This window comes from Gambusia affinis, linkage group LG01 (assembly GCF_019740435.1).
Source record: "Gambusia affinis linkage group LG01, SWU_Gaff_1.0, whole genome shotgun sequence".
Taxonomy (NCBI): Eukaryota; Metazoa; Chordata; class Actinopteri; order Cyprinodontiformes; family Poeciliidae; genus Gambusia; species Gambusia affinis.
The window spans coordinates 35567086-35591957 of NC_057868.1; the positions used below are offsets into that span (position 1 = coordinate 35567086).

The 24872-nt window shown below is 36.9% G+C and overlaps 1 protein-coding gene across 3 annotated transcripts in view; it reads left to right on the forward strand.

The window, feature by feature from the left end:
* The first annotated feature begins 322 nt into the window (after positions 1-322).
* The window catches only part of kdm5c (lysine (K)-specific demethylase 5C), a 29738-nt gene continuing 5188 nt past the window's right edge, over positions 323-24872 (forward strand). The window contains exons 1-24 of one of the 3 annotated variants that reach the window (XM_044112939.1): positions 323-651; positions 2374-2521; positions 3135-3212; positions 3411-3533; positions 3618-3788; positions 3922-4056; positions 11053-11109; positions 14067-14190; positions 14882-15144; positions 15224-15382; positions 16497-16616; positions 16702-16860; positions 17270-17451; positions 17552-17714; positions 17796-17915; positions 18679-18873; positions 18954-19135; positions 20229-20353; positions 20432-20579; positions 20658-20748; positions 21844-22226; positions 22304-22442; positions 23006-23185; positions 23760-23888. In XM_044112939.1, the coding sequence (XP_043968874.1) occupies positions 2378-2521; positions 3135-3212; positions 3411-3533; positions 3618-3788; positions 3922-4056; positions 11053-11109; positions 14067-14190; positions 14882-15144; positions 15224-15382; positions 16497-16616; positions 16702-16860; positions 17270-17451; positions 17552-17714; positions 17796-17915; positions 18679-18873; positions 18954-19135; positions 20229-20353; positions 20432-20579; positions 20658-20748; positions 21844-22226; positions 22304-22442; positions 23006-23185; positions 23760-23888 (3570 nt within the window). In that variant the 5' untranslated portion in view covers positions 323-651; positions 2374-2377. Of the gene's footprint in view, positions 652-818; positions 1055-2373; positions 2522-3134; positions 3213-3410; positions 3534-3617; positions 3789-3921; positions 4057-11052; positions 11110-14066; positions 14191-14881; positions 15145-15223; positions 15383-16496; positions 16617-16701; positions 16861-17269; positions 17452-17551; positions 17715-17795; positions 17916-18678; positions 18874-18953; positions 19136-20228; positions 20354-20431; positions 20580-20657; positions 20749-21843; positions 22227-22303; positions 22443-23005; positions 23186-23759; positions 23889-24872 lie in introns of those variants that run through there. The other 2 variants (XM_044113029.1, XM_044113107.1) reach the window with 2 other exon arrangements.

A 24872-nucleotide genomic window follows, 5' to 3' on the forward strand; every position in this document is an offset into this window, starting at 1 on the left:
CTAGATCAAAAATATTATACTTGATAAATTTGGTGGGGGTTTTTCCAGTGTAAACCCTATCCCACTAATTCTGTAAAAGCATTCATAAAGGTGATTCCTTTAATGTTATAACACGGGCAGTTTGTAATATTTCTACTGCTATTTTTAAATACATGTGTATGGTGTGATGTCGATATCTTAATTTCCGCAAAAACTCATCAAATCATTTTGACCTACTTCCTCACACAACAGTGTCGTTGTAAATGCATGGAATGTTTGCGTATGTGCGCACTACTTTCAGGAAGAAAACGTAGGAGGCGGCGTGTGCATATTTGAGGTTGTACTTCGGTCATGAGAAAAAGCTAAGATGGCGTCTCGTTAAGATGCACAGGATGGCCTGAAGAGAGTGATGTTGTTGATCGGAAAATGATTTATCACGACAGTAATTGAGAAAGTTTGAGATTCTCGTTTAGTATTAAACGAACATCAGCCACTCATACATTAAGCCCGTGCGGTTGGCAGAGCGGTGTGTATGGAGAACCGAAGCTGAAAACGGGTCAACTTTGCTAGCCAACAGAACAGGACCGAGCACAGCTGGTTAGCTAACCACCAACAGAGGAAGGAGTGCGGCCACAGTCTTTATCATACCCCGGGACATCGAGGTGTCTTCGGGTCAGTCACAAGAATTCAGCTAGACACTTGTACTATAACGGACTGGATATATAACTGGATTTTTGTTAATGAAAAATACTTTATAGTCGACATTACCAGCGCTGTGTAGTCATGAGTTAGCAGGTCTGCGGTTACATTGTTGACTCCTTCAAGCCACCCAGTTAACGTTAGCAAACGGATGCTAGTTATCTCCACCAGTGGGAGGCAGTGGGACGGTGCTGCTAGGAAAATTTGGAGGCCTTGCTGCTAACCCAAGCTGTTAATGGTGTTATGGCCTCTCGTTGCTGGATAATGGACGTTAACTCGGGTCATTGTCATCAGTAGGAGCAGATGAGTGACAGATAATTTAGCTTCACGGCTTTTGTTTTTTAATACTAACCGTGTTTAACGGCTGTCGCTAAAGGTAAGCTTAGTGTTTTACGTCAGTTCTCACAAGTTTACTTGCTAACACTGTCAGCTAATGAGATAAAATAAAGAAGCTGGTTTGTATCGACATTAAAGTGAAGCTATCTGTCATTTTTAGCTTAATATTGATGTTTTATAATAGAATTGTAAACCAAGCCCTGCCCACTTATAAGTGGAGATGCCTTTCTGGCCTTTTAATGCATCAGGGTTCATTGACTCAACGCCATTGTTTGCCTGAAGGCCCGTGAAAAATATAATTGACTCTCATTGAAATACTAACATCAAATTGAGTTTATTTTAAGATTATTTTTCGTGAATATTCCCGAATTGGATCCAAACCTGCTTCCAAACTCGGTGTGTTTGTTGATGTCTTCTCACATTAATCAACAAATGCTGTCATCTGCTAAACATTTGCCTTTTTTGCTTATTGTTGTGGAGTAAAACTGATAAAGTTTAAGGTCTTGTTTACAGTGTACCTTCATGTTTGGTGATTGGTAGCACTCATTTGTCTTCTGTTTGGATTTGCTGAAGTAGGCCTAAGGATTGCTGGGATCACTCTTTCTTATTTTGCCTAAAAGAAATAAAGCAAAAATTATGGTTGGTTAGTACACATGACCACCTTCAGACAGCTAAATATAGCTAGAATTAGATGGGGCGTATGTAAATATATAAACATGAAACATGGCTGGTAGACTTTTCTGTGTGTTAAGTAGATAAGAAACACCACTGTTACGCAAATTATTGCTGTCAGCTCACGTAACTGTTGTTATGCTGTTAGGTAATGTTTGAAATTTAGACTAAAAAGGTGTAACTTGAGTACTTACTGGCCCCTCTTGTGCTGGGGTTTGTTTTGTTGTATCTGATGTTGGGGGAGGGGATTTCCTGGACAATAAATTGCATCCTGGGGTTTTTCCATCAATAGAGAAGCAAAGATTATAGAAACTACTGTCCTGTGAAAATAATTGAATTGGAAAATGTGAAATATTTGAAGGAACCATCAAGCTAGTAGTAAAATGAGGAAGTAGCAATTTTGAAAGACTAAACATATTAGGTATTGTTTGAAGAAACTTTAATTGAAGTTTGAAATTTTAAATGTATTATATCCTTTATTCTAATTTGTTTTGTTTTCCTGTCAGTGGAAGGTTTTGTTGCAATATCCGTCAGGTAACGAAAACTTGTTTTGACTTCTGAGAAATGTAAAATTTTGGCTACAGAAGCTGCACAGATTCAACAAACAGGAATATTTATAATATTATACCCACTTGTTTGTGTGTAAAGTTGTTTAACTTGTTTTTTGTGTGCTTTTCCTGTTGTCAGGGAAATGGAAGTAGACGAGTTCATCCCCCCTCCGGAGTGTCCCGTTTTTGAGCCGTCATGGGAGGAGTTCCAGGATCCCCTGGGCTACATCGCCAAGATACGTCCAATCGCAGAGAAGTCTGGAATCTGCAAAATCCGACCTCCGCCAGTAACTATCTGCTTTTGTCTAATTTACGTTGCAGAAACTGGATATTTTGCATTTTGTTGCCTTTAAAAAATGTTAAAAGAACTCTGCCCTGCCCTTCAACATGTCTCATCTTGATGTAGACAGTTTGGTGATCTTTTTATGGAGAGTTCATCATCTGGGCTTTCTCTCATTGCTTAAAGAGATATTAATCACTTTGCATGTAAATGAAGAAAAATAAATCTCTGACTTATTATTTTTCTCGTTATTGTGATATTTAGTAAATAGTTTGAATGATCAAAATCTTTTCTGACTTAAAACAAGAGACATTTGGTCGGATGTAACTTCAGACAGCGTGGAAAAAAAAGGCTTATGTCTTTTTTTTATTTTTTATTTGGTGTATGTAACTATTTGTAAATTTATCAATATTTACAGGGGAGATCTGACTTTTTTTTTATCAGTTTCCTAGAAATTTGTAATTAGTCTATAATAAGACGTGATTTTACTCTGGATAAGTGTTTTTTTTTATCTAACATTAGCTGGAAAGCCACATCTAAGCAAGAATTAAGTTCAATCTCAGCACAACCTTCCAGGATAATTCAGAAGTTAAAGTCTAAATTTCTTTGCTCTCACTCAGGACTGGCAGCCTCCGTTTTCAGTGGAGTTGGAAAGCTTTCACTTTACTCCTCGCATCCAGAGGTTAAACGAATTGGAGGTAAGGCTCATCCTCACTCTAAACTTTGTCCTCCAATAAAAATTAGCTACATTTTCCAGATGCATTTTGAAGCAGACTGTTGTTATTGTGTCTCAATTTAATTTTATGCAGCACTAAATGTTCTGCAGCTATGCATCATGCTGCATCTGTTTAGCCGGTATTGTGACGTTATTTGGGACCGTTGTGTTCTCATTTTAGGCTGAGACCAGAGTGAAGCTCAACTATTTGGACCGCATTGCCAGATTTTGGGAAATTCAAGGTTCTTCTTTAAAAATCCCACATATCGAAAGGCGTATTCTGGATCTGTACAGTTTGTCAAAGGTGAGTAAATCAACATTCGCTCAGGAATGTCAGCTGTTTGTTTTTTTGAGAGGATTTAAACTGTATTTTTTCATTCTTCCTCAGATTGTGGCGGATGAAGGAGGCTTTGAGCTGATCTGTAAGGAACGACGATGGGCTCGTATAGCGCAGCGGCTCGGCTACCCTCCAGGGAAGAACATCGGGTCTTTGCTGCGCTCACATTATGAGAGGATTGTTTATCCATTCGAAATGTTCCAGTCTGGCGCCAGACTGACGGTATTACTCCACTCATAAGTTGTATTTTGCCAATTTTTAAAATCAAATCGCAATAAATGTAAAATTTAAAGAGGCAGGTAATTGTGTTAATAAATAATCTCCATGTTGAACTATTTTTTTGTTCGATTTGAAGCATTGCAAGCCAAAGCACTATGATGGAGAGGATGTGGATAAGGAGTACAAGCCTCACTCCATCCCGCTGCGACAGTCTGTGCAGCCGTCTAAAATGAACGGCTACGGACGCAGAGCAAACCGGTGCCAGCCTGACGTGAGTCACCCGCTGCTGCTTATTTTTTATACCTACATACCTCTGGAACCAGCAATGCTTCGTGGAAAACTATTTTTGATGCACACTATCCAAATACACCTTTCTTCTTAATGATTGATTGTTTTAATGTGAAGGAAATTAGAGAAAATCACCAGCGATGATTCATCACTCAACACAATTCAAATCCATCTATTTGTTTTTATTGTCTGTTTTTCACCTCGCAAGCTACAACTTCAGTTTGTTCATATATTCAACATATATGAACATTTTACCGACTGTTGAGTCTATAAGAAACTTGTTTTTATGCCGTCTGGGAATTGTTTTGTATTTACAGTTCTTGTGCTCAATCGGTAATTGGTTTTGGTTATGACTAAATAGTTTAGAGAAAACTTTGACAAAATGAATGCAAGTTAAATTAGATAAAAACCTCACCTTTTCAGCACCTTACAAAACTTTCCAGAGTATTTTTTCCCCCTGTTTTCTCACATTAATACCAGAAAGCTTAATATTTTTGTATTTTTTTATTTGAGGTCTTGTGATAAACCAAGACTGCTCTATATAACTATAAAGGATAAGAAAAAATATACATTTTTATTTTTCACAAATAAAGTTAATTTGTGCGCCATACATTTGTATTCAACTCATTTTACTCCAATGCTTGTCTTATACAAGAGTTTAACTTCCAGGAGCGATATCTCCTTATCACAAGACAGTTTCTTGTTAAACTGAAATATAAAAATTCCTTCCTGACTTGTTAAAAAGACGTGAAGGATCTTGTTGCGACTCTCCTTCTTACCGTTTCCTCTGGGCAAAGTAACCTCTTTAGTGCTTCTCCTATTTGAATATACATATAGTTGTTCTGTTGAAGACCTCAGGTTTTTTATTATTATTATTTAGTAAATGTTCGTGCAGAATTTGATTAATCAAGCACATGCCGCATAAAGTTGTGGAAATATTGTTATAAGCTAAGTTTTTAACAAATTTAGAGACGACGCAACCTTAAATATACTCCAGAGTAATGTTTGCCACGTAGAAGAAGGCGCTGTACTCAGATGAGACCAAAATAAACCCTTTTTGTTTATATACAAAGTACTCTGTGGTGGAAGGAAGCTGATTAAACGAAGGCTGGAGATGAATATTACAGTCCTGTTGGAATCACAGCAAAACGTGGATCTGCAAAGTATTTACTGAGGAGGCTGAGACACAAATGCAAAGCTCTGTTTTTAGACTCTCATCTGTGAAGATGTCACTTCGCTTTTATCTATTATTCATGTTGGTCTGTTACATAAAATTGCAGTAAAATGCATCAGAAATTAATATAAAATGATAAAAATTTGAAAAGATAGGATGTGAACTTTTTCAAAAATTTATTTTGAATATTCAAATGATACCTAGCTTGTTGCATAATATACGTCTCATAAATTTCAAAATGACAAATTAATTTTTAGGAAACACAATACTATAAAACACCAAAACCAGGAAGAAAATAGCTGACATAATCAAAAAGGAGAGAGTAGAAGCATAGCTTATTGTTCAACAAAAATAACTAGAAAATGTGCATTTCCTGTGAAAATGCAGTGTGAATGCTGTTTGCTTAATGTTTTTGGTAGAAATCCCACCTGAACGTTACTACAGTTTATAAGCTAATAAAGTAAAAGTAGCTAAAATACTAATGATCACATCTAGTCTAGCACCTGCATGTTGACCTACAGTAACACCATCCATGCACACTGGGGAAAAAGATACATGTAAATCTAAAATTAGCTAAAAAGCTAAAGGTAATTTAAAAAGTAATGCTAGCACTGAGGCTAGCAGCTAGCATGGTGGCTACAAAACACATCCTACATGCAGTATGAACCCCAGAAACAGGAACTCATTATACAAGCCCATATGATCCATATATTCACACAAATGCATACACTCCCTAGTTTCTTTTTTCCACCAGGGTTTGTGTATGAAAAAGTTGAACTACTTTCTGGGCAGGAATAAATGCTTTGAGTGAGAAACATGCACCCAAGTTAGAACCGTTCAGGTGAAATTTGTGCTTCCAGGTCAAAGTTCAGTCAGCTTTTAGTCGCATCTTCTTGTGAACAACCATCCACATTTGAAGCCAGCGTCATGACTTCAGCTTTTTGCTCCATCTGAGTCGTCGTTGTGTTGCGTTGGAAGCTGAAGCCTCTCATGCTCGCTGCGCATGACGGCTGCCTGAATCTGCTCTTCATGAAGCTCGGCGCCAAGCATGCTGTCCACGCGTGCTGCTCAGCTGCAGAGCGTTTTTCAACCGGGACGCCTGGCGCTGTGGCAATATGTGGATTCATTTTGAGGAAATCACATGTACACATTTGTTTTTTTTTTATGTGTATCCTGATCACTGCAAGGAAATCATTTCAAAGGTCTGTGTTCTTAAGTAGGCCTGTCGTGATTGTAGATTTTGCTGGACAATAAATTAACAGTAATTTTTTTTAACATATCTGTAAAAAACCCCCCAAAAAAACCAAAAACCACTGGATCGATACGAACAATCAGTATTAATTTTTATCTGTTTCTAGTTGGGTTTTTTCCAAAGGTGTCAAAACGGTACTGAAAAATACTTAATACTGATAAACATCGGTTATCGCCATAACCGCAATATTAATATTGGATATTGATATTGGCCCAAATTTTCATATCGGTGCATTCCTAAGTTACGTAATGGCAATATAAATGGCATTAATAAACGTTAAATTCTTATGAAGAATTAACATTTGGGGAACTGGCAGACATTTAAATATGCAAAATAAATTAATAAAAACAGAAACCACCAATAAAATGGGAACTGAAGTTTCTGCAAACAAAAATGTTCTTCAAACAAAATGGATAGTTGAGACTGAAGAATTTTATCATCCAGTTTTTTGTAGAAAAAGAGAAAAATTATAAGTAATTCAAATGGAAACTATTGAGTTTAACTTAATTTATCATGTAATTAGTTGATTTACTGCTTATTGTAACAGGCCTGTTCTTAAGTAAAATGAAAAATAACCATTAAATGAATGATTGTTGCTGTTAATCTGCTCCCTACTGGGTCAGGAGTGGAACTAGGAGTGGACCAAAAATCAAATTCTGATCAGAAAAATCTTAGTCGACTCAGAAAATGTTGCAAGCCCACCAACTTTTAAATGTTATTTTTCTTTTCTCACATTTTCTTCTAGAATCCAGACAAAAGCACAATAGGAATAGTGTTTTTTTCCCACTCTTTATCTTTCTGGTCTTCCAGGAAACATTTGGGATCTATTTTAGTGTTTTCCCTTTTCTACAACTTTTAAAAGTTAGACCATTTTAAAGCATTTCTTTATATCTGACAGGTTGAGTAACTTTGGGGATTAAAACTGATTTTCCAATACAATATAACAACACCATTAGAACGTGTTTATGCTCTTTAGTTTTTATGAACGGTAAAGCCTGATGTTTGATCATCAGCCAAATGAATAAACTCTGCGGTTTCATTATGAAGGTCAGGTGTGTTTTCTGTGTTTAACGTGAGCTGCGACTATAATCGGGTTTTTTCCAGCGAACTGTTTGGCGTCAGAAGAATGTTTGTGTCCAGAAAACGATTCGGTGCACTCAGAGCGGATTCCAGCTTGCTTACTTTCCATCCTGCTGCTTTGCTTAATTCTGCCGTTATTGCTTTGTGCTTCTGGGGTATTTTGTTCCCTGCTCACATTCTTATGCTTTCCTCTGATGTTTTCTCGTCCAAATGTACAAAAAGGTAGTTATTTTTACAAGCTGCATGATGTGAAAACGTGTTTTACTCTGTTGTTTCTATTGCACACACAGCTTCTGGATCAGGCTACATCTGGTCATAATATTCCTATTTTTACATGCATATTTATGTTTCTCCATTTACATTTTTCTCCTTTTTGTTGGTATATTTTGCAAACTGAATTAAAAGCGATAGATGTAGGACAGTGTGTAATGTGTAACTCTTAATGTTCATGCAGTTAATGGGTTTCTCTCTAGTAAAATATTGTTGCATCTCTTTGAGTTGGAACATAATATCCATATATTCTGCTTTCAGTTGTCTGCAGCCTTTTTGTTGACTAATGCAACCAGAAATTGGACTGAATTGTCATTGTTACATACCGGTGCATACATTAAATTAGAATAAACATAATCCAAATGTTGTTGTATACATACTTGTTTGGATTTACATGGAGTATGCCAGAGGTATTTTTATTAATTTTGATGACTAACACTGGCAGTAGTGCATTTGTGATTCATTTTTATACAAGTTGAATAGAAACACTGAAAAAGCACAAAGCATTTATAAAACATTACATGGCAGCAAACAGATTGTCTGTAGAAAAGATTACATAGTTAAATGCTACAAAGGCTTTCAAGTCTGGAATAATTTTTCATAAGAAAATTGGCTTGAGGATGAAATGTTTAGTTTGAGATACTTATCCCTTTAAACTTCTTATAAACTAGATTTTCCCCCATTTAATTTATCTCAAGATGTTTGAATTCTCTTTAAGCACTTTTTCAGTAATTCTGTTGTAAGTAATGTTTTTGTTCACTAAATTAACTAATCAATTATTATTATTCCCTTAATTTCAAACTGAAAAATGCATTATTGAAATAGAAATCAAATGATCTTGTAACTCAGAAATTCAAAGTCTTCAAATTATTTGACATTGAATTTAAAAAAAAATTTAACTTTTAAAACTGCGATAATGTGATGTGGTTGAATATTTTAGTTCATCTAAGAGCCGAAATCAGTCAAAAATGTTTGAATATTTTTGTTAATTTTGATGATTATGGCCAACTTCAAATAAAAACCCTATTCTGTTTGAACAATTAAAACAAAAATGTTTTATTTAAAAAAAGAAAAAAACAAGAGTTCAGGCTGCACAGCTCAAGGTTTCCCCCAGAAAACTTGCTAAGCCTGGTGGTTGGGCGCTCAGCAGCCATTCATCCAGCAGCCCATCGTGTTTTTGAGTTTAAAAAAATGCTTAAAGTTGACAGGAAATTTGAAAATATCACTTGATAATTATGTGTGATTGGAAGATGAATACCTGAACACCAACCATAAAGTCTTACAAATGCAAACATTTAAAAAGAGAAACTTAAATAAGCAATGTTTAGCCTGGAGGGGGCACAGGTAAAGCCTGGTGGCCCGCCAGACTTATAATACACTGGGGGAAACCCTGCAGTTGTCATATAAACAGCCATGCTACAAATGTTAAAGAAGCCGGCTGAGCAGAGAGGCTTTTTCCAGACACACTGATGGAAAAGTAAAGAAGAAAAGTTTGGTCAGAAAATGTTCACTGCAACCGTTTCATTCTTTGCATTGAGCCACTCCCGAACCAGAGACGAGGCCAGGAGCATCTCAAAGGAAGAACAGGTTGTTGCCCAATGGTGCAGAAATCCTCTCGTGCATTTAGTTTAGGACCCAGGGTGGCAGAAGCTGCTGGAAGTCCAGCCTGACACAGTTAGCAATGATTTAGGATCCATGTCGTTTGATGAGGGTGCAGCCGTGTACCTGGAAACTTTAAAGCACTTTTTGCTTCCCTCTTCTGCCAATACGTCCATTTTTTCCCCCAGCAGGACAAAACTTCTACCCAAAAGGTCCAATACCTGCTTTAATTACCATCATATTAAGATTCTAGATTTGCCTGTAAATTGGTCTCAACGTAAACTTTGCAGAGGATCCTGTGAATATACAACTGGAAAAAATTAAGAGGCTTCTGCACTGAACCCGACTGAAAACCTCTTGGTTATTCCACTAAATATTGATCTCTGAACTCCTCTTGAGATAAAACATCAATAATGTTGTTTCTAAATGAATATCAACTTGTTTTCTTTGCATTATTTGAGGTCTGAAAGAACTTCATCTTTTTCACTATTTTGACCATTTTTCATTTTCTGCAAATAAAAACTAAATTTCTGCTTGGAATTTTGGAGACATGTTGTCTATAGAATGGAAGAACAAAGTTCATTTTACTCAAACACAGACCTATAAAATGTAAAATCAGAGAAACTGATCATTTTAAGTGTCTCTTAATTTTTTGCAGAGCTGTATTTTTCAATGCTCTGCTGCACTGATGTAGCAATTAATGCAAAAGGAGCCACAATCATCAAAACGATCAGGAGTAGATGCTCAAAATATGTCTGTGTGTAACAATTAAATGCACATTTTGAATTAAAACACTAAGCTGCATTACATTTTTGATTAAAATACACTTGTACAGTTCAGGTTCAACTTCCCTTCTAAGCTTTTAACTGCTGACCGGATCCATAAAACCACCAGTGGAAAAAAAACATAAATTGTTCATTGACACAGAGCGGTCTTTCACAATGTGGACATCAATTTTCCACTGATGAGGATTAAATATTTCAGATGAAATATCTCCTGTTAAACTGGGTCTTTGTCCTGATTATAAATCTTGCTAGTGAAGCTTTAGTTCTCATTCCAGTTTATTCTTTTTTACTGTTAAATGACAGAGTTGGACAGATTCAAAGGTTTGGACCCAACAAATTAGTTTCCACATCCTCACATTTATCTTCTTCATGCTGGCATACTGTTTTATCTTGGTGTGCATGAAAAGCGAGATTGTAAGTAAGCATTTAATTGCAGAACTTAAGACTTTTCAAAAATTTTGATTTTTGTCTTAAAAGCTGCCTCATTTAAAATAAATATCTGGATGCAGCTGTTTATTTGTCTTCTACAAAGAGGAATTTGATTGTATTAAATTGACATTTAGAACAGATTATTACATTTTCTAAAACAAAACCCGATCTTCGGTGGCCTTGGAACATTTTAATCTGTCAAGTCTGCAAATGAACAGACACAAACACTTTAAATGAGGCAACTCTCTCCAGAACATTCTGGTAAAGGAATATAATGTGCAGATGTTGAGAGATGTTTTATTCTGGCTCATCTTTTCCAGACTTTACTCCCTGCCGCTTTCCATTTTCCTTGTCTTAGTTTATTGTTGCTGTTATTGTCTCCCCTTGCAGGGTCCAGAGGATCTGGCCCCCCATCCTCTCACCACTGGCTCTCAACTCATCTCTGCGGTACTGCCCCCCCTGAGCATAAGAGCTCACTTTCCGCCCCCTCTTCCTTCCTTTTGCTGTCCCTAACCCACCATACCTCAAAAAAGCAAAAAAGTCTCACTTGTTTTTAAGTATTAAAACATGTTCATTACCATGCAATCGTTCCTCTGCTGTCCCCAAAGGATGGGGTGTCGTTTCAGCACAAAAAGCAGTAATTATTAAAATAGCTGTTATCAGCTTTAAACTTATTGTGTAAAGATGTATTGCAGAGTTTTCATTTACAGATGTTGCCAGCTGTCCCCATATCCTTTTTTAGCCTTTTATTCATCTATAAAAACATTGAAACTGCTATAAAAAAAACTAACTCTTCCAGGGTATTTTTGACTCGCTTTGCTCTCTTTCTTTCACCCATACGCTCTTTACTAATTCTTGCCTTTAAATGCTTACTTGCTGAGCTGTCCATGTCCTAATTTTCTCCACTTCCTTTGATTCGGCCTGCTCTGCTATCACTTCAGACGCTAACACTGTGGCTGCATGGGTTCTCATTTGAGTGCACTTACTTAGACCTATTAAAAATACTTGTTTAATTAATTACAGAGTACAATTTGTTGTGACTAAAAATAGTCAAATTGGTGAAATTTGCTTCTTTTTTTTGCTCGTTTTTAGTTAAAGCTAACACTTCTGTGAGTTTGTCCTACATCATCATACAAGTTTTCTTTTGCTTTTCTGCTTTCGCTTAAGTGTCAATAGTAGTAGAAAGTATGAAGCAAAATTGGAGGAATGACAGAGTTGCAGCTGCATGACTGAAGGACTTGCAATTAGAGATGTACCGATCAGATTTGTGGGAAATTCCTAATCACCAATTTTATAAGTTTTCACCTACCGCTATTGCTTTTTTATTTGATCAGATTCTGATTCTCATTCAGAGATAGAAGTCATAGTGTTACTTATGAGTGTTATTTAGACACTATTAGCTTTAATAGGGTTTAAATAGTATATTTGTTTAAAAATAAAATACTTCAATGTACGTTTGCAATATATTTTTTATTCTGTTAAGCACTTTTGGATGGATGCAAACTGCATTTGGTTGCTTTGTACTAGACATGTGCAATGACAATAACATTCACTTCAATTCTAAATAACACTTATAGTATCTAAATAACGCTAATAGTTTCTAAATAACACTTAAAGAGTCTAAATCACGCCAATATTGTCTAAATAACGCCTATAGTATCTAAACGCCTATAGTGCCTAAGTAGCGCTAATAGTGTCTTAATAAACACTAAATAACACTAATTATGTCTAAATAACAGAAATAGAAAGTTAACATATTTCTGAAGCATTTAAAATGTCATCAAGTTTAACAGCTTAAAACATCAAAAGTTATAAGAATAAACATTAAATAAATAACTGATATGCATTTGCTTAAAATATATATTTTTTTGCTTTGTCTGAATTCAATCACCTCTCTGAAAATACAAAGAGCGACCTGCGACTTCTGCTCTGAGTAACAGCAACAACAAAGAGTCCCTTTAACTGTTAGGTTTGATTTATTTCCTCGTCAGTAAAAGTAAATTACATCTTATTGTTTTGAACAAACCCGTCTTTTCGTCCTGAGTTTCTGCTTGATGCATCTCTGCCTGCATTTGCTTTCAGGTGGTTTAGATTCAACCATTTTGGAATCACTTGGAAAAAGAATCATTGTGAAACAGCATCTTTTAGGGCATTATATTTTTCTTTCTTTTTTTGTCATTGATTGCAGTTCAACAACAACTCAAAGTGTTGTGAAAGGCTTTTATTGTGAAACTCTTACCACACAACAGTTTTGAAATTTGCACCCACCGTTTATTTCAGTGGGTCAGTTTTAGTTGTGAAATCTGTTCAAAAATGATGACAGGGTTTGTTGGGTTTTAACTTTTTAAAATGTGTTTTGACTCTTTGCAGATTTAAACCTGAGTCTGTTGGGGTTTTTTTTTAAGTTTTGGTAACTTTAAATGATTTAATTTAAAAGACATAAATCCCTCATAGCAGGATTGAGTTCAGTTCAGTGCAGGTAAGAGGAAAACGTTCAGAATATCGTCACACTGACTGTTTTTCTGTTTTTGTTGTTTTCAAAGTAAAATCTGGTATAAAAATGCTAAAAGGGTTGACTGAGCAAGTATTTTTTTTTAGATATTGATTTTTCTTTTGTGTTTTTTATCAGTGGACAAATTTTAACATGAATAAAAATGTAAATTATAATTTTAAAAAATTAGATACAAAATTTAAATTCTGAAAAAATTATTAATTCTTTAACAGATTTTAAATATTTTAATATGCATATTTTTATGTTGTTAAAAAATTTAATTATAGTAAAAAATTTTTAAAGAAAATAAACTTTTTTAAAATAAACGTTTGAAATGAATACTGATTAATCTAATTTTCTTTTTTTTCTAGAAAAAAAAAATTAGTTTTTCTAGCAAATTTTAATTTATTTCTTCTAGAAAATTTCTGAGATTTCTTTTTGGAGAAAATAATAAGAAATAGTTAGCAGGGTTGACTCTTGGCAAGTATTATTTTGTCTCTTAAAGTGTAAACATGTACATCTCAAATCTTTTTTTTTTTTTTTACTTTCAGTTATTAAACATCTTCTAAAATCTTTATTATTCTTTACACGTTTTAATATTTCATTTATATACTAACACAGTATGCAAGGATATGGTGGATGTTGAAACTTCCTCCTCACCATGACTGCTTGCGTCTGCTGGTGGGTTAGTTTTCTGGGGACGGAGGCTCCTGTCCTTTTATTTACCACCGGGTTAAAGGTTAACATTTCCTTCCTTTGAATCCCTAACCCTTTCTGTGACACATTTAGTACGTTTACTTTGTTCTGCACTCGGTGATCACTCGGTTGTGGCTTTGCTTGTGTGTTTGGTGAAGTAGCTGCTGCTGTCCTGTCCGTCTGTGGCTTCATAATGAAAGTGTCGTTTTATTCGCAGCCGGAACCAACAGAGGAAGACATTGAGAAGAACCCCGAGCTGAAGAAGCTGCAGATCTACGGAGCCGGACCAAAGATGATGGGACTTGGACTTGTAGCAAGGGACAAAGGCTTCAAGAAAAAAGGTGAATTTTGTGTTATTTGTCATGTTACAAGGAGCGCAGTTCCCATTTATCATATTTCTGCGCAAATTCGAATTATAAAAATTATTTGGGTTAATGGAAACGTGGCAATTTTGAAAAAACTCATGTTTTTGCGCTAGGATGAGGTGGTTTTTCAGCTGTATAGAAATGCAATAACTGCAATATAAGCTTCTTTTTTTTTTTGCTTTTCACGCTTCAACTGATCAACAGCTGGATTGACAAACATTTGCCAGAAAAACTCAGTTTCTTAGATTAATCACAAAAAGGTTTCTGAAAAATAAGAACATTTTTAACTTTCAAAATCTGAAATTTTTGGATCGATATTAATTTTAAATAATAATGAAAAATTTTAAATTGCATAATTTACATTTAAAAAAAATTCTAATTTAAATTTTAACGTCTTTCTGATATGAGTGCAACATTGACAAAGCTTTGCACACACTGGTAATGAAAAGGTCCATTTGATTTTTAAGGTTTTACCTCACTTTACTCATGATGCTGCTGCATTCGGTTGAGTAGTCTCTTCACTCAAGTGACTCAAATCTTAGAAGTGTGTATTCAACCTATTTTAGCCAAAAAAATATAATAGTTCTCTGATTTAAATCATAACTTTCTTCCATAATTGAAACCCTCCAGGGTTTGTGACATTGCTCTTTTTCTCTCTTCTTTTCAGATGATCTGCCTCAGACTGTTACCATCAAGGATGCCACACTTCCTGCTTCTGACGACGCTCCTGGTGACGCTCCCATCAAACCTGAGCATCTAGACCCAGAAGAGAAGCAAACTGATGAGGATTCATCCAACCCGCTGCTTCCTCCTCTGACTGTTACAGTCAAAACGGAAGTAAAGAAAGAAGAAGTAAAGGCAGAATACGGAGAGGATGATGGATCCAAAATGACCATGAGGCTCAGACGAAACATTACCAACCCTCAGTGTGTAAGTCCAGGAGTTGTTGCACTTTTCATTTGTTCTGATGTAATGAAATAATCGTTTTCTTCGTTTCTTGCTTCCAAAGGTGGATTCTTTTATCTGTCGGATGTGTGGCCGGGGAGATGACGATGAGAAACTCCTGCAGTGCGACAGCTGTGATGAAAACTATCACACGTATTGTCTCCTACCTCCGCTCACTGATCCTCCAAAAAGCAAGTGGCGATGCCCAAAGTGTGTCGCTGAAGTAAGTAGAAAGATTTTATTTTAAAAGACTCTAAAGCTGCGTTGACACTGCAGTCTGAAGCTAAAGTGGATTTTTTATTTTTTTTGGGCGTTGTCGTTCACACTTCCAAATATATGCGACTTGTATGTGAGCTGAAGTGAGAACTATAAACGATCTGAAAGTGTCCCGCATGCGCAGCAGAGGGCGCAATAACGTCACACATCGAGAGCGTGCTTTGTGTTTTTCCAACTGCGAAGAGGAAGTGCTCAGTGTAAACATGGTGGAGCATATCTTACGATTTTGAAGTTGTTGTCCGACCGGAGCCAGAATATTAACATCTTAATCCTCATATCATCCGCCATGTTGTTTTTCTTTCTGCTTGGGCGTGTCGACATTTGTCGAGTATCAGTGACGTTCAGGTTGGATGGACGCAACGTGGCCGTTGGGTCACATTTGAATCGGAAACGTATCGGATATCCAAGCGGCTGAGTCGCATTCGAAAAACATCCGACCTGTGTTGTTCAGACTGTCATGAAAAGATCAGATACAGGTCACATTAAGGCAAAAAGGTCAGAGTCAGGTCACTTCAGGCTGCAGTGTGAAGGCAGCCTTAGTCACGTCAATGTTTATCCTGACAGCAGCCTCAGCAGACCAAACTGCTTCATAACAAATACAACATCACAGGCAGATAGTTTATAAAATAGAACATAAAATCAAGTAAAAAGACAAATATAAATTTGGCAACAATACCAAAAGCTAGTTGTATGAATAAAAACCAAACAATACCTACATTTTAGGTGCAGCATTTTTCTTTCTTCCTTTTCTTTTTCTCTTTGTGTTGAAGGCCGGGGAGAGTAGATGAGTTTTCACTCTGGACTTAAACTGAGAGAGCTTAACAGACAGGAGACGTTTCGGGTCTCGGACCACATATCCAAACAGCCTGGGTCACATTCAAAAAACCTTGATCTGAGTTGTCATGAAAAGACCAGATACAGGTCGCATTAAGGCAATAAAATCAGAACTGGGTCACTTCAGGCTGCAGTGTGAACACAGTCTAATTGATTTCTTTCAGCCAAAAGAGAAACCAGGGTTAATTTTGAGTTTCCTGACTTATTGCTTCTTGTCTTCTCCTCAGGAGTGCAAGAAACCGTCGGAAGCCTTTGGCTTTGAGCAAGCAACAAGAGAGTACACTTTGCAGAGTTTTGGAGAAATGGCCGACTCGTTCAAAGCCGATTACTTCAATATGCCTGTTCATGTGAGTTCAGCTGGAAATTACAGGACTCTGCCTGATGTGAGATTAGAGGCAGAGGTTAAGTGTCCAGCGCTCTTGTTTTGTGTAGATGGTTCCCACTGAACTCGTGGAGAGGGAGTTCTGGAGGTTAGTCAGCAGTATTGAAGAAGACGTGACCGTCGAGTATGGAGCAGACATTCACTCCAAAGAGTTCGGGAGTGGCTTCCCTATGAATAACGGGAAGAAGGAACTCACGAAAGAGGAGGAGGTATGCTGATAGTTTTCTCTTCTTAGCTCATTGGTTGTTAATGGCTTTCCTGTGTCAATCTGTGGTACATTTTGATAAAAATTTGCCTCTTTTGTGTTGTTTATATAAGATAATACTTTATTTGTCCCAGCATAGCACACAATAAAAATTAAAATATGTAAATAAATAACAAATAAGTAAAGTAATAATAATAATAAACATACAACAAATAACAATGGGCAGTGACAGTCTAACGTTCTGTTATAAAGTGTAAATAACTGTAGCGTTACATGTTGGTAAATACAGATGAAAATATTAAATTATGTTTTGCATATTTTCCATGAATGATGTTTGTAACCTGAATCGTTCAAATTAGTTGAGAACGACACTCTTTTCAGTGAAACGGACCCGTTTTGTCTCTGTTGGGCAGGAGTACGCGCGCTCTGGCTGGAACCTAAACGTGATGCCTGTTCTGGAGCAGTCGCTCCTCTGCCATATTAATGGGGACATCTCTGGGATGAAGGTGCCTTGGCTTTACGTGGGCATGGTGTTTTCAACGTTCTGCTGGCACATTGAGGACCACTGGAGCTACTCCATCAACTACCTGCACTGGTACTTCCCCTTCACTGCCTCTGTCTGTGTCCCTGTTTGAGCCTGAATGCAGCAGTAAAGTGTTTAAGTGAAGCTTGAGGTTCTGTTTTCCTGCCTCCAGGGGTGAACCCAAGACTTGGTATGGAGTTCCCTCTGCAGCAGCCGAACAGCTTGAAGATGTTATGAAGAAGCTGACGCCAGAGCTGTTTGAGTACCAACCCGACCTCCTGCACCAACTCGTCACCATCATGAACCCCAATATCCTCATGGCTCATGGTGTACCGGTCAGTACCGCATCAGCGACGGCTCAGAGACGAACCGCTCTGTGGTGCTTCTCCAGTTAACTTCCTGTTTCCAAACTCTAGGTGGTACGCACTAACCAGTGTGCCGGCGAGTTTGTGATCACCTTTCCTAGAGCCTACCACAGTGGCTTCAATCAGGGATATAACTTTGCTGAAGCAGTCAACTTCTGCACTGCAGATTGGGTACGTTTGGCTCACTTTGGTCTAATTAGTAGAGTTGCAATAAGAAATAAATCAATTGCATGATGAATTAAAACAAGCTCAGCTTATTTCAAATGGGCATTAAGTAAAAACAAATTATCATGCCCAATTGACGTGCAATTTTACATTATTTGTTCAAAAAGGAGGAGATGGAAGAGCTTCTGATTTCCCGCTCTTCTCATTCTCAACTTATAAACATTTAAATTTGTAAACATCAAATAAACTTAAACTATTTCCATTCTGAATGACACTTAAATCCCACATTCTCATCTATAAATGTACAATTATTTTATAACTTTTTAAAATTATGAGTTGCAATATATTTCCCAGGAAGCTCCTTTTTTAGCAGTTTTTTGACCTGGTTTAATTTTGCATTACAGTTTTATTTTCTCTCTTTGTTTCTACCAAAAACTGGATGACAGAAGTCCTCAGTCTGATGCTTTGGTGAAATTATTTGAAGGACAATTTTGTTTACAAACTTCAGCAACAAGAACTAAAATGAATTGTTTTTATTTATCTATTTATTTTGGATATTTAAAATGTTTTTCAGTTTCAGTGTTAAATGTCTATTAGTTTGACCTTTCCTGATATTTAAGAGCGTGTTATTGTTCGTATCACTTCATAATAATCTCAAAGCAGCAATAAATTCTGTAGTTTATCATCCAGCTAAGTTTATTATTGATACAGGCCTAATTTGCAGTTATACATACACAATACTAAGGAGTTTCTGTGTTTGTATTTGCAGCTCCCTGCTGGTCGACACTGTATTGAGCATTACCGCCGCCTGAGGAGGTATTGCGTGTTCTCTCACGAGGAGCTCACCTGTAAAATGGCTGCATGTCCAGAGAAACTGGACCTTAACCTGGCTGCAGCTACGCATCGGGAGATGTTCATCATCGTTCAAGAGGAGAGAAAACTGCGCAAGAATCTGATGGAAAGGGTGAGGCGCAGAGGTGAACGGTGATGTTTATCTGGAGGTAGACAGTCACTGACGTTGTGAGGATTTGTCTGAATTTGCAGGGCATCACAGAAGCAGAGCGAGAAGCTTTTGAGCTGCTGCCTGATGATGAGAGACAGTGTGATAAATGTAAGACGACGTGCTTCCTCTCCGCTCTGGCCTGCTCCAACTGTCCCGAACGACTCGTGTGTCTCTATCACACTCAGGATCTGTGCAACTGCCCCACCGAAAAGCTCTACCTCAGGTATAACCTTTGAAAATTAAGTAAAAATAATGTGAGAACTAAAGAACAGACATAAAAAAATGGTGTGAAGTGGTCACACTTTCCAAAAGCCGTTAACTGACAGTTGGAAGTATTTTAGACTTGGACCGAAATGATTAATCAAGAAATAATCATCAACTAATTTAGTAATTGATTGATCATTAACTGGATTATAAAAAAAAAAAAACACCGCTTTCTGAAAGGACAACAAATTCAGAGCCGACATTTAAACTAAAACTGTAGAAAAAATTTACATTTTGCTTATTAGATAAAAACAAAACACTTTAGAAAGAGAAGTTATTTCTACCCATAACATCTCTAGTGACATAATTTTAGCTTCACATGGTTCCTATTCTATAAGGCCCATTTTGCTACCCGATTATTGATTGGTTAATGGAAATATAATCAACAGATTAGCCCTAAACTCTATTTTTTAGGTATTGATTCATCATTTTCCACAAATGATCAAGTGTACACCAAATAAATGCTATTGTTGCATTTTAGGCAATAAAATATTTATCTTATTTAAAAAGTTATTTAATTATTTGTCTATTTGCGTCTTTTTATATATTCCTAATATTGCATTTAAAGGCTTACATGGTTAAATGAAAAATCAGCAGAATTTGACACTTTTTATCCAATTAATCGTCAGAATAATCGATTAATTGCCAAAGTAATTGATAAATTGTCAGAATGATTGATAGAATAATTGATTTCTGAAGCAACTAGTTGCAGCCCTAGGATGATGTTTGTGGCTAATGTAACAAACCAAGAGACGATGAAGGCTTGAATAAGGTTTTCTAGGTACTTAAAAGAAAAGTAAATCGATCTTCGACAATTTGGTGCAGCTGAAAGAACGTCTTAGTTCTGCTTATCTTGTAGACTGTAAGCAGAAGCTGCAGTCAGAGAGGAAAAAGTAAATAAGTTGGGTTATCATTAACATAACATTGAAGGAAAATATATAGGACTGAGTATAGAGCCTTGAGGTACACCACAGCAAGTCCCCTCTTTAATTTTTCCAGAGCCACATTTCCCTGTCCAGCCTTTACTCACGGTTTTGGTTTTTACCCTGCAGATACAGATACACCCTAGATGAGTTGCTGGCCATGCTCCATCGATTAAAGGTGAGGTCGGAGTCCTTTGATTCCTGGGCCAACAGAGTAAAAGAGGCACTTGAACAGGAGGAAGGACACAAAATAGGTAGGAAATTCTCCTAAATGTTAAACTAAAACTGGAAGAGAGAAGTTAATCTTAACGTTAAGTGAAATTTTATTGCAGATATTCTTGACTTGGAGAAGTTGAAGACGGAAGCGGCAGAGAAACGGTTTCCCGACAACGAGCTTCTCAGGAAACTCAACTCTGTTTTCAGAGACGTCGCGTTCTGCCATCAGAAGAGTGACGAGCTCCTCAGTGACACAAAGACTGGGTGAGAAGATTCACAAGCTTCACCTCTTACAGTAGCTGCTTGTTTTTATTCAGAAACTTTCATGTTGTTTCCTTTCAGCGATGATAGGATGACTTTGGCTGAGCTGAAGTCCCTGCTTGAGAAAATGCAAAACCTACCATGTGTGGTTAAACACTTAAAGGAAGTGCAGGTAAGAAACATGTTTATGTGGCCCTCCAGACTCCAGAGGAACGCATAAAAATAATATTTTATCAATCAAATCAAAGCAGAATAATAATTCAAAAGTGACTGAATTATTTGTTTATTTGAGTCTTCTAGTGTATTTCTAATATTGCATAAAAAAGACTTTATTAGTTAAATAAAACATCTGCAGAATGTGACATTTTTATCTGATTAATTGTCATAATAATCGATTAATCATCAAAACGATTGAATAATCTATTCAGTAGTTGCTGCCCTATTTTAGACCAAGTGCTGTTTTTAGTAGTTGTAACAAACTTAGAGGGGATAAAGATTTGAATAAGGTTGTTTTTAGGTCCTTTGAATAAAGATTTAGCAATTTGATGTAATTGAAAAAACATCTTAGTTGTATTTATTTGCTTTTCTAATTGAAGGATCCGAGTTAAATCCTCCATAGGAGTCAGACCAATCATTGAGATCTTGTACAGTGTTAGTGGAGGCTGCAGCCGGCCAGTTTTTATCTGCACATTGCCAGATTACATCAATCAGTCCTTCAGGTTTTTTTGCTATTTTATGATCCCAGAAATTCACGCAAAATCATCTGATCCGTACACTTTTTCACACTCATGCCTAATTATGAGTTTATTTCAAATTTTCTGCCAAAATAGTGAAAAACACCTGCAGGTGGCAGTATTTCTTACTCCTACGATTACTTCTGCCTCAGTGATATTTAGCCTGTGATCATTTACTGTCAAACATAAACTAAAATATTACTAAGTGTCTTGCAAATATTTGTAAATTAGAGCCACAAAATAAGTTATTTTGTTTGCAAAAATATCATAAAAATAATAAATGAATGTGAAAAATGTTACATATTTAATTTAAAGAAGTACTCATCGAATGGTCAGATGGCTACTTATTAATATTTTAACAGTTTGATGGGTTTTATCAGGACATTGTGGCACAACCAGCTCTTTAAGAACATTCATAATCTAAATGTGGCTCAAAATGAAAATAAAAACAACCCAACGTGATCAAACTGTAGGAAGATGTCTCATGAATTTATTTGTCTAAAATTCTTCCTTTCAATGTTTCATTTTTCAAGGCGGTCTTGCAAACAGTTGAGGATTTCCGAAAACAGGCCGAAGTCCTGGTCGACAACAAGGACTGGAGGAAAGAGTCGCCTCCTCCTGAGCAGCTGCAGAGTCTGCTGGAGGACGGGGGCAAGCTGCCCGTCGTGGTGCCCGAGTGCAATTTACTCCAGGGCCTAAAGGCGCAAGGCCACTGGCTGGAGGAGGTGAGGCGCACGCTGGGCACAGGAGGAGGGGAGAAGCACGAGGTGACGCTGGAGGTGCTGAGGAACCTCATGGAGGCAGGCTGCAACGTGGCTCAGAGCGTATCCGTGGAGACGGCCATGGCGGAGCTTCAGGAGCTGCTCACCATCGCCGAGCGCTGGGAGGAGAAGGCACAGATCTGCCTGGAACAGAGGTAACAACACCCGATTCATTTGGTAGCGGTGATGACGCTGTAGAGACGTCGGATGATCTTTTGTTTCGCTCCTGCAGGCAGAAGCATCCCCTCTCCACCCTGGAGGCGATCGTGAACGAGGCTCAGCTTATTCCCGTCAAGCTGCCCAACATCGAGGCTCTGCGGGGCTGCCTGACACGCGCGCGGGCCTGGGTCACAGACCTGGAGGAAATCCAGGTACGAAGAAATCCAAGCAACACAGCTTTTGCAAAATACAGGAGCAATAACACAAAACCAAGCAGTTTTAGTTTGTACTGCAGATACCTTCACACACATAAAATAAGTCAGGAAAACGTTATTTATGTTGCACCTTTCAGCCTGAGTCTATTGATCCGAAAGGGAAAATAGATCAAATAAACCAGGAAATAGACAAAAAGTACAAGGTGAGATTTTTCTACTGTAATTTTAGTCATTTGTTTCAGGAATCTTGCTATATATATATTATATATATTTATCAGGAGATTATAGATTTCTCTACTTTACATACATTTTTCAAAACTTGCACAACTTCTGAATTTTTTTTAATAAACATAAATCACTATACTGACATAACAAAAAAGAGAATTATATACATATATATATGTGTGTGTGTGTGTCAGGAGATGGCATTAGGGAGCTAAATGGTAATAGTATTTTAGGATCCTGCTATATTTTTGCTGTTTCGTTCATGTTTGTGCTCTAAATCATTTAACATGGTCAGGAGAAATGAATGAATAAAGTCACTAAATGTGGTGTTGCAGAACGGGGAGCATTACCCATGTCTGGACGACCTGGAGGGCCTGGTGGCGATTGGGAGGGACTTACCGGTCTTAATGGAGGAGCTGAGGCAGCTGGAGCTGCAGGTGACCAGCGCTCACTCCTGGAGGGACAAGGCCACCAAAACCTTCCTGAAGAAAAGCAGCCAGCACAGTTTACTGGAGGTGAGCCTCAAACAAACCAGAGATGGAAAACACACAACAACTTCAGTGAGCCTTCCTGTTATCTGCTGAAAGCTTCCTTTTCTAATCAATCAATCAATCAAATTTTATTTGTATAGCACATTTTAGCAGCAATGCAATTCTAGCAGTCTGAAGTAACTGTTTTATATATATATGCTTATAAATACAGCTCTGGTAAAAACTAAGAGCCCTCTGCACTGAACCCCATTGAACCAAATAAATACTTTATTGATCCCAAAGGGAAATCATATGTTGTTAATTCATTAATTAATCTCATTAATTCAGATTCTTCAGAGTTTCTGTAGATGGTGATGGCTGCTGGCAGGAATGATCTCTGGTAGCAGTCTGTATTTTAATAATCTTATTAATTATATGATTAATTAAAATTCTGTTTTATTTTTATTATAATTAATTAAAATTAATTACATAATTTTAACGATATAATTAAAATCAACATTTGAATGAAATACTTCTCGGTTCCGGGTTTATTGTGTTTTTTCTACCTGGTCAAACTGCTGTAAGCGTTAAACTGTGACCCGTCCTTCGCCTGCTGCAGGTTTTGTGTCCGTGTGTGAAAAGGAGAGAGCGGCGGACTGAGCCGGAGCCGCTGGACGAAACTCTGGACGACTCTGATTCCAACACTTTGGGTCTCTCTGCTCAGGCGCTGAGGGACCCGGCAGCTATCGTAAGAACCCTGATCCCCAACTCCAACCTGTGGCCCTTTCACTGATTTTTGCAATTCAAGAATGATTAAAAAAAATTTAAGCGTTTCAGAGCAACTAGTTGGTGCAGATGGAGAATTTGTTCTTTTGTTTGAGGTCTGGGTAAAATTATCATCAACAAAACGGAAAATGACAAAATATTTGTCTCTTCATAACCAAGCTTTTGGAATAATTAAACAAACGTCTTTTCAAAGAATTTTATTTGAAGTCGACTTTGCTTCACCCAAACCACATTTTATTTTATTTGTTAAATTTGGCAAAACATAGCAAATATTTTTGAAAGAAAGTGGGTCCAATCCTGTTTTTATAACTGAGGATTAATTTAATTTGTTGAATTGAGTTGAGAACAAAATGTTTTTTAAGTTTTAGATCTCCAAAGAATAACACATCACTTTCCTAGTTCATTTATTTGCTTGGTTGTTTTTATATTATAAATTACGATGCTGCATTTTCAGTCTATTGTTCTACAAGCAAAAACAACAAAAAAATGTTAAAAATTATTACTTTTCTGATTATTTTTATTTTTAAAATACACAAAGTCTTAAAGTGTTTTGGTCGGGTTTCTAGTGTAAATATCTTAACACACTTGAAACAAGAAAAAACTAAATTACACGCAACTTTTCAGGAAGATATATGAGCTTATTTAAATGAATAATTTCTTAATGTTGATGAAAAAGTTCTAGTTCCACTGGCAGATTATTTCATGATCGGGGCGCTGCACCGTTACCTAGCAACCTCAGCCAAACCCAGCCCGTCGCCTAGCAACCCAGGTCTATTTCCACTGGCAGATTATTTCGCTTATACAAATAAATTTTTCCTGTTATAAGCAACGGTTTTATCAATATTGTGGAATTTATTGATTTAAAACAAGCTCCTGTATTTTGCTGAAAGTTACTTAGTTTCGTTTTATTTAAAGTTTACTAAGATATTTGCGGTGGAAACTAGAC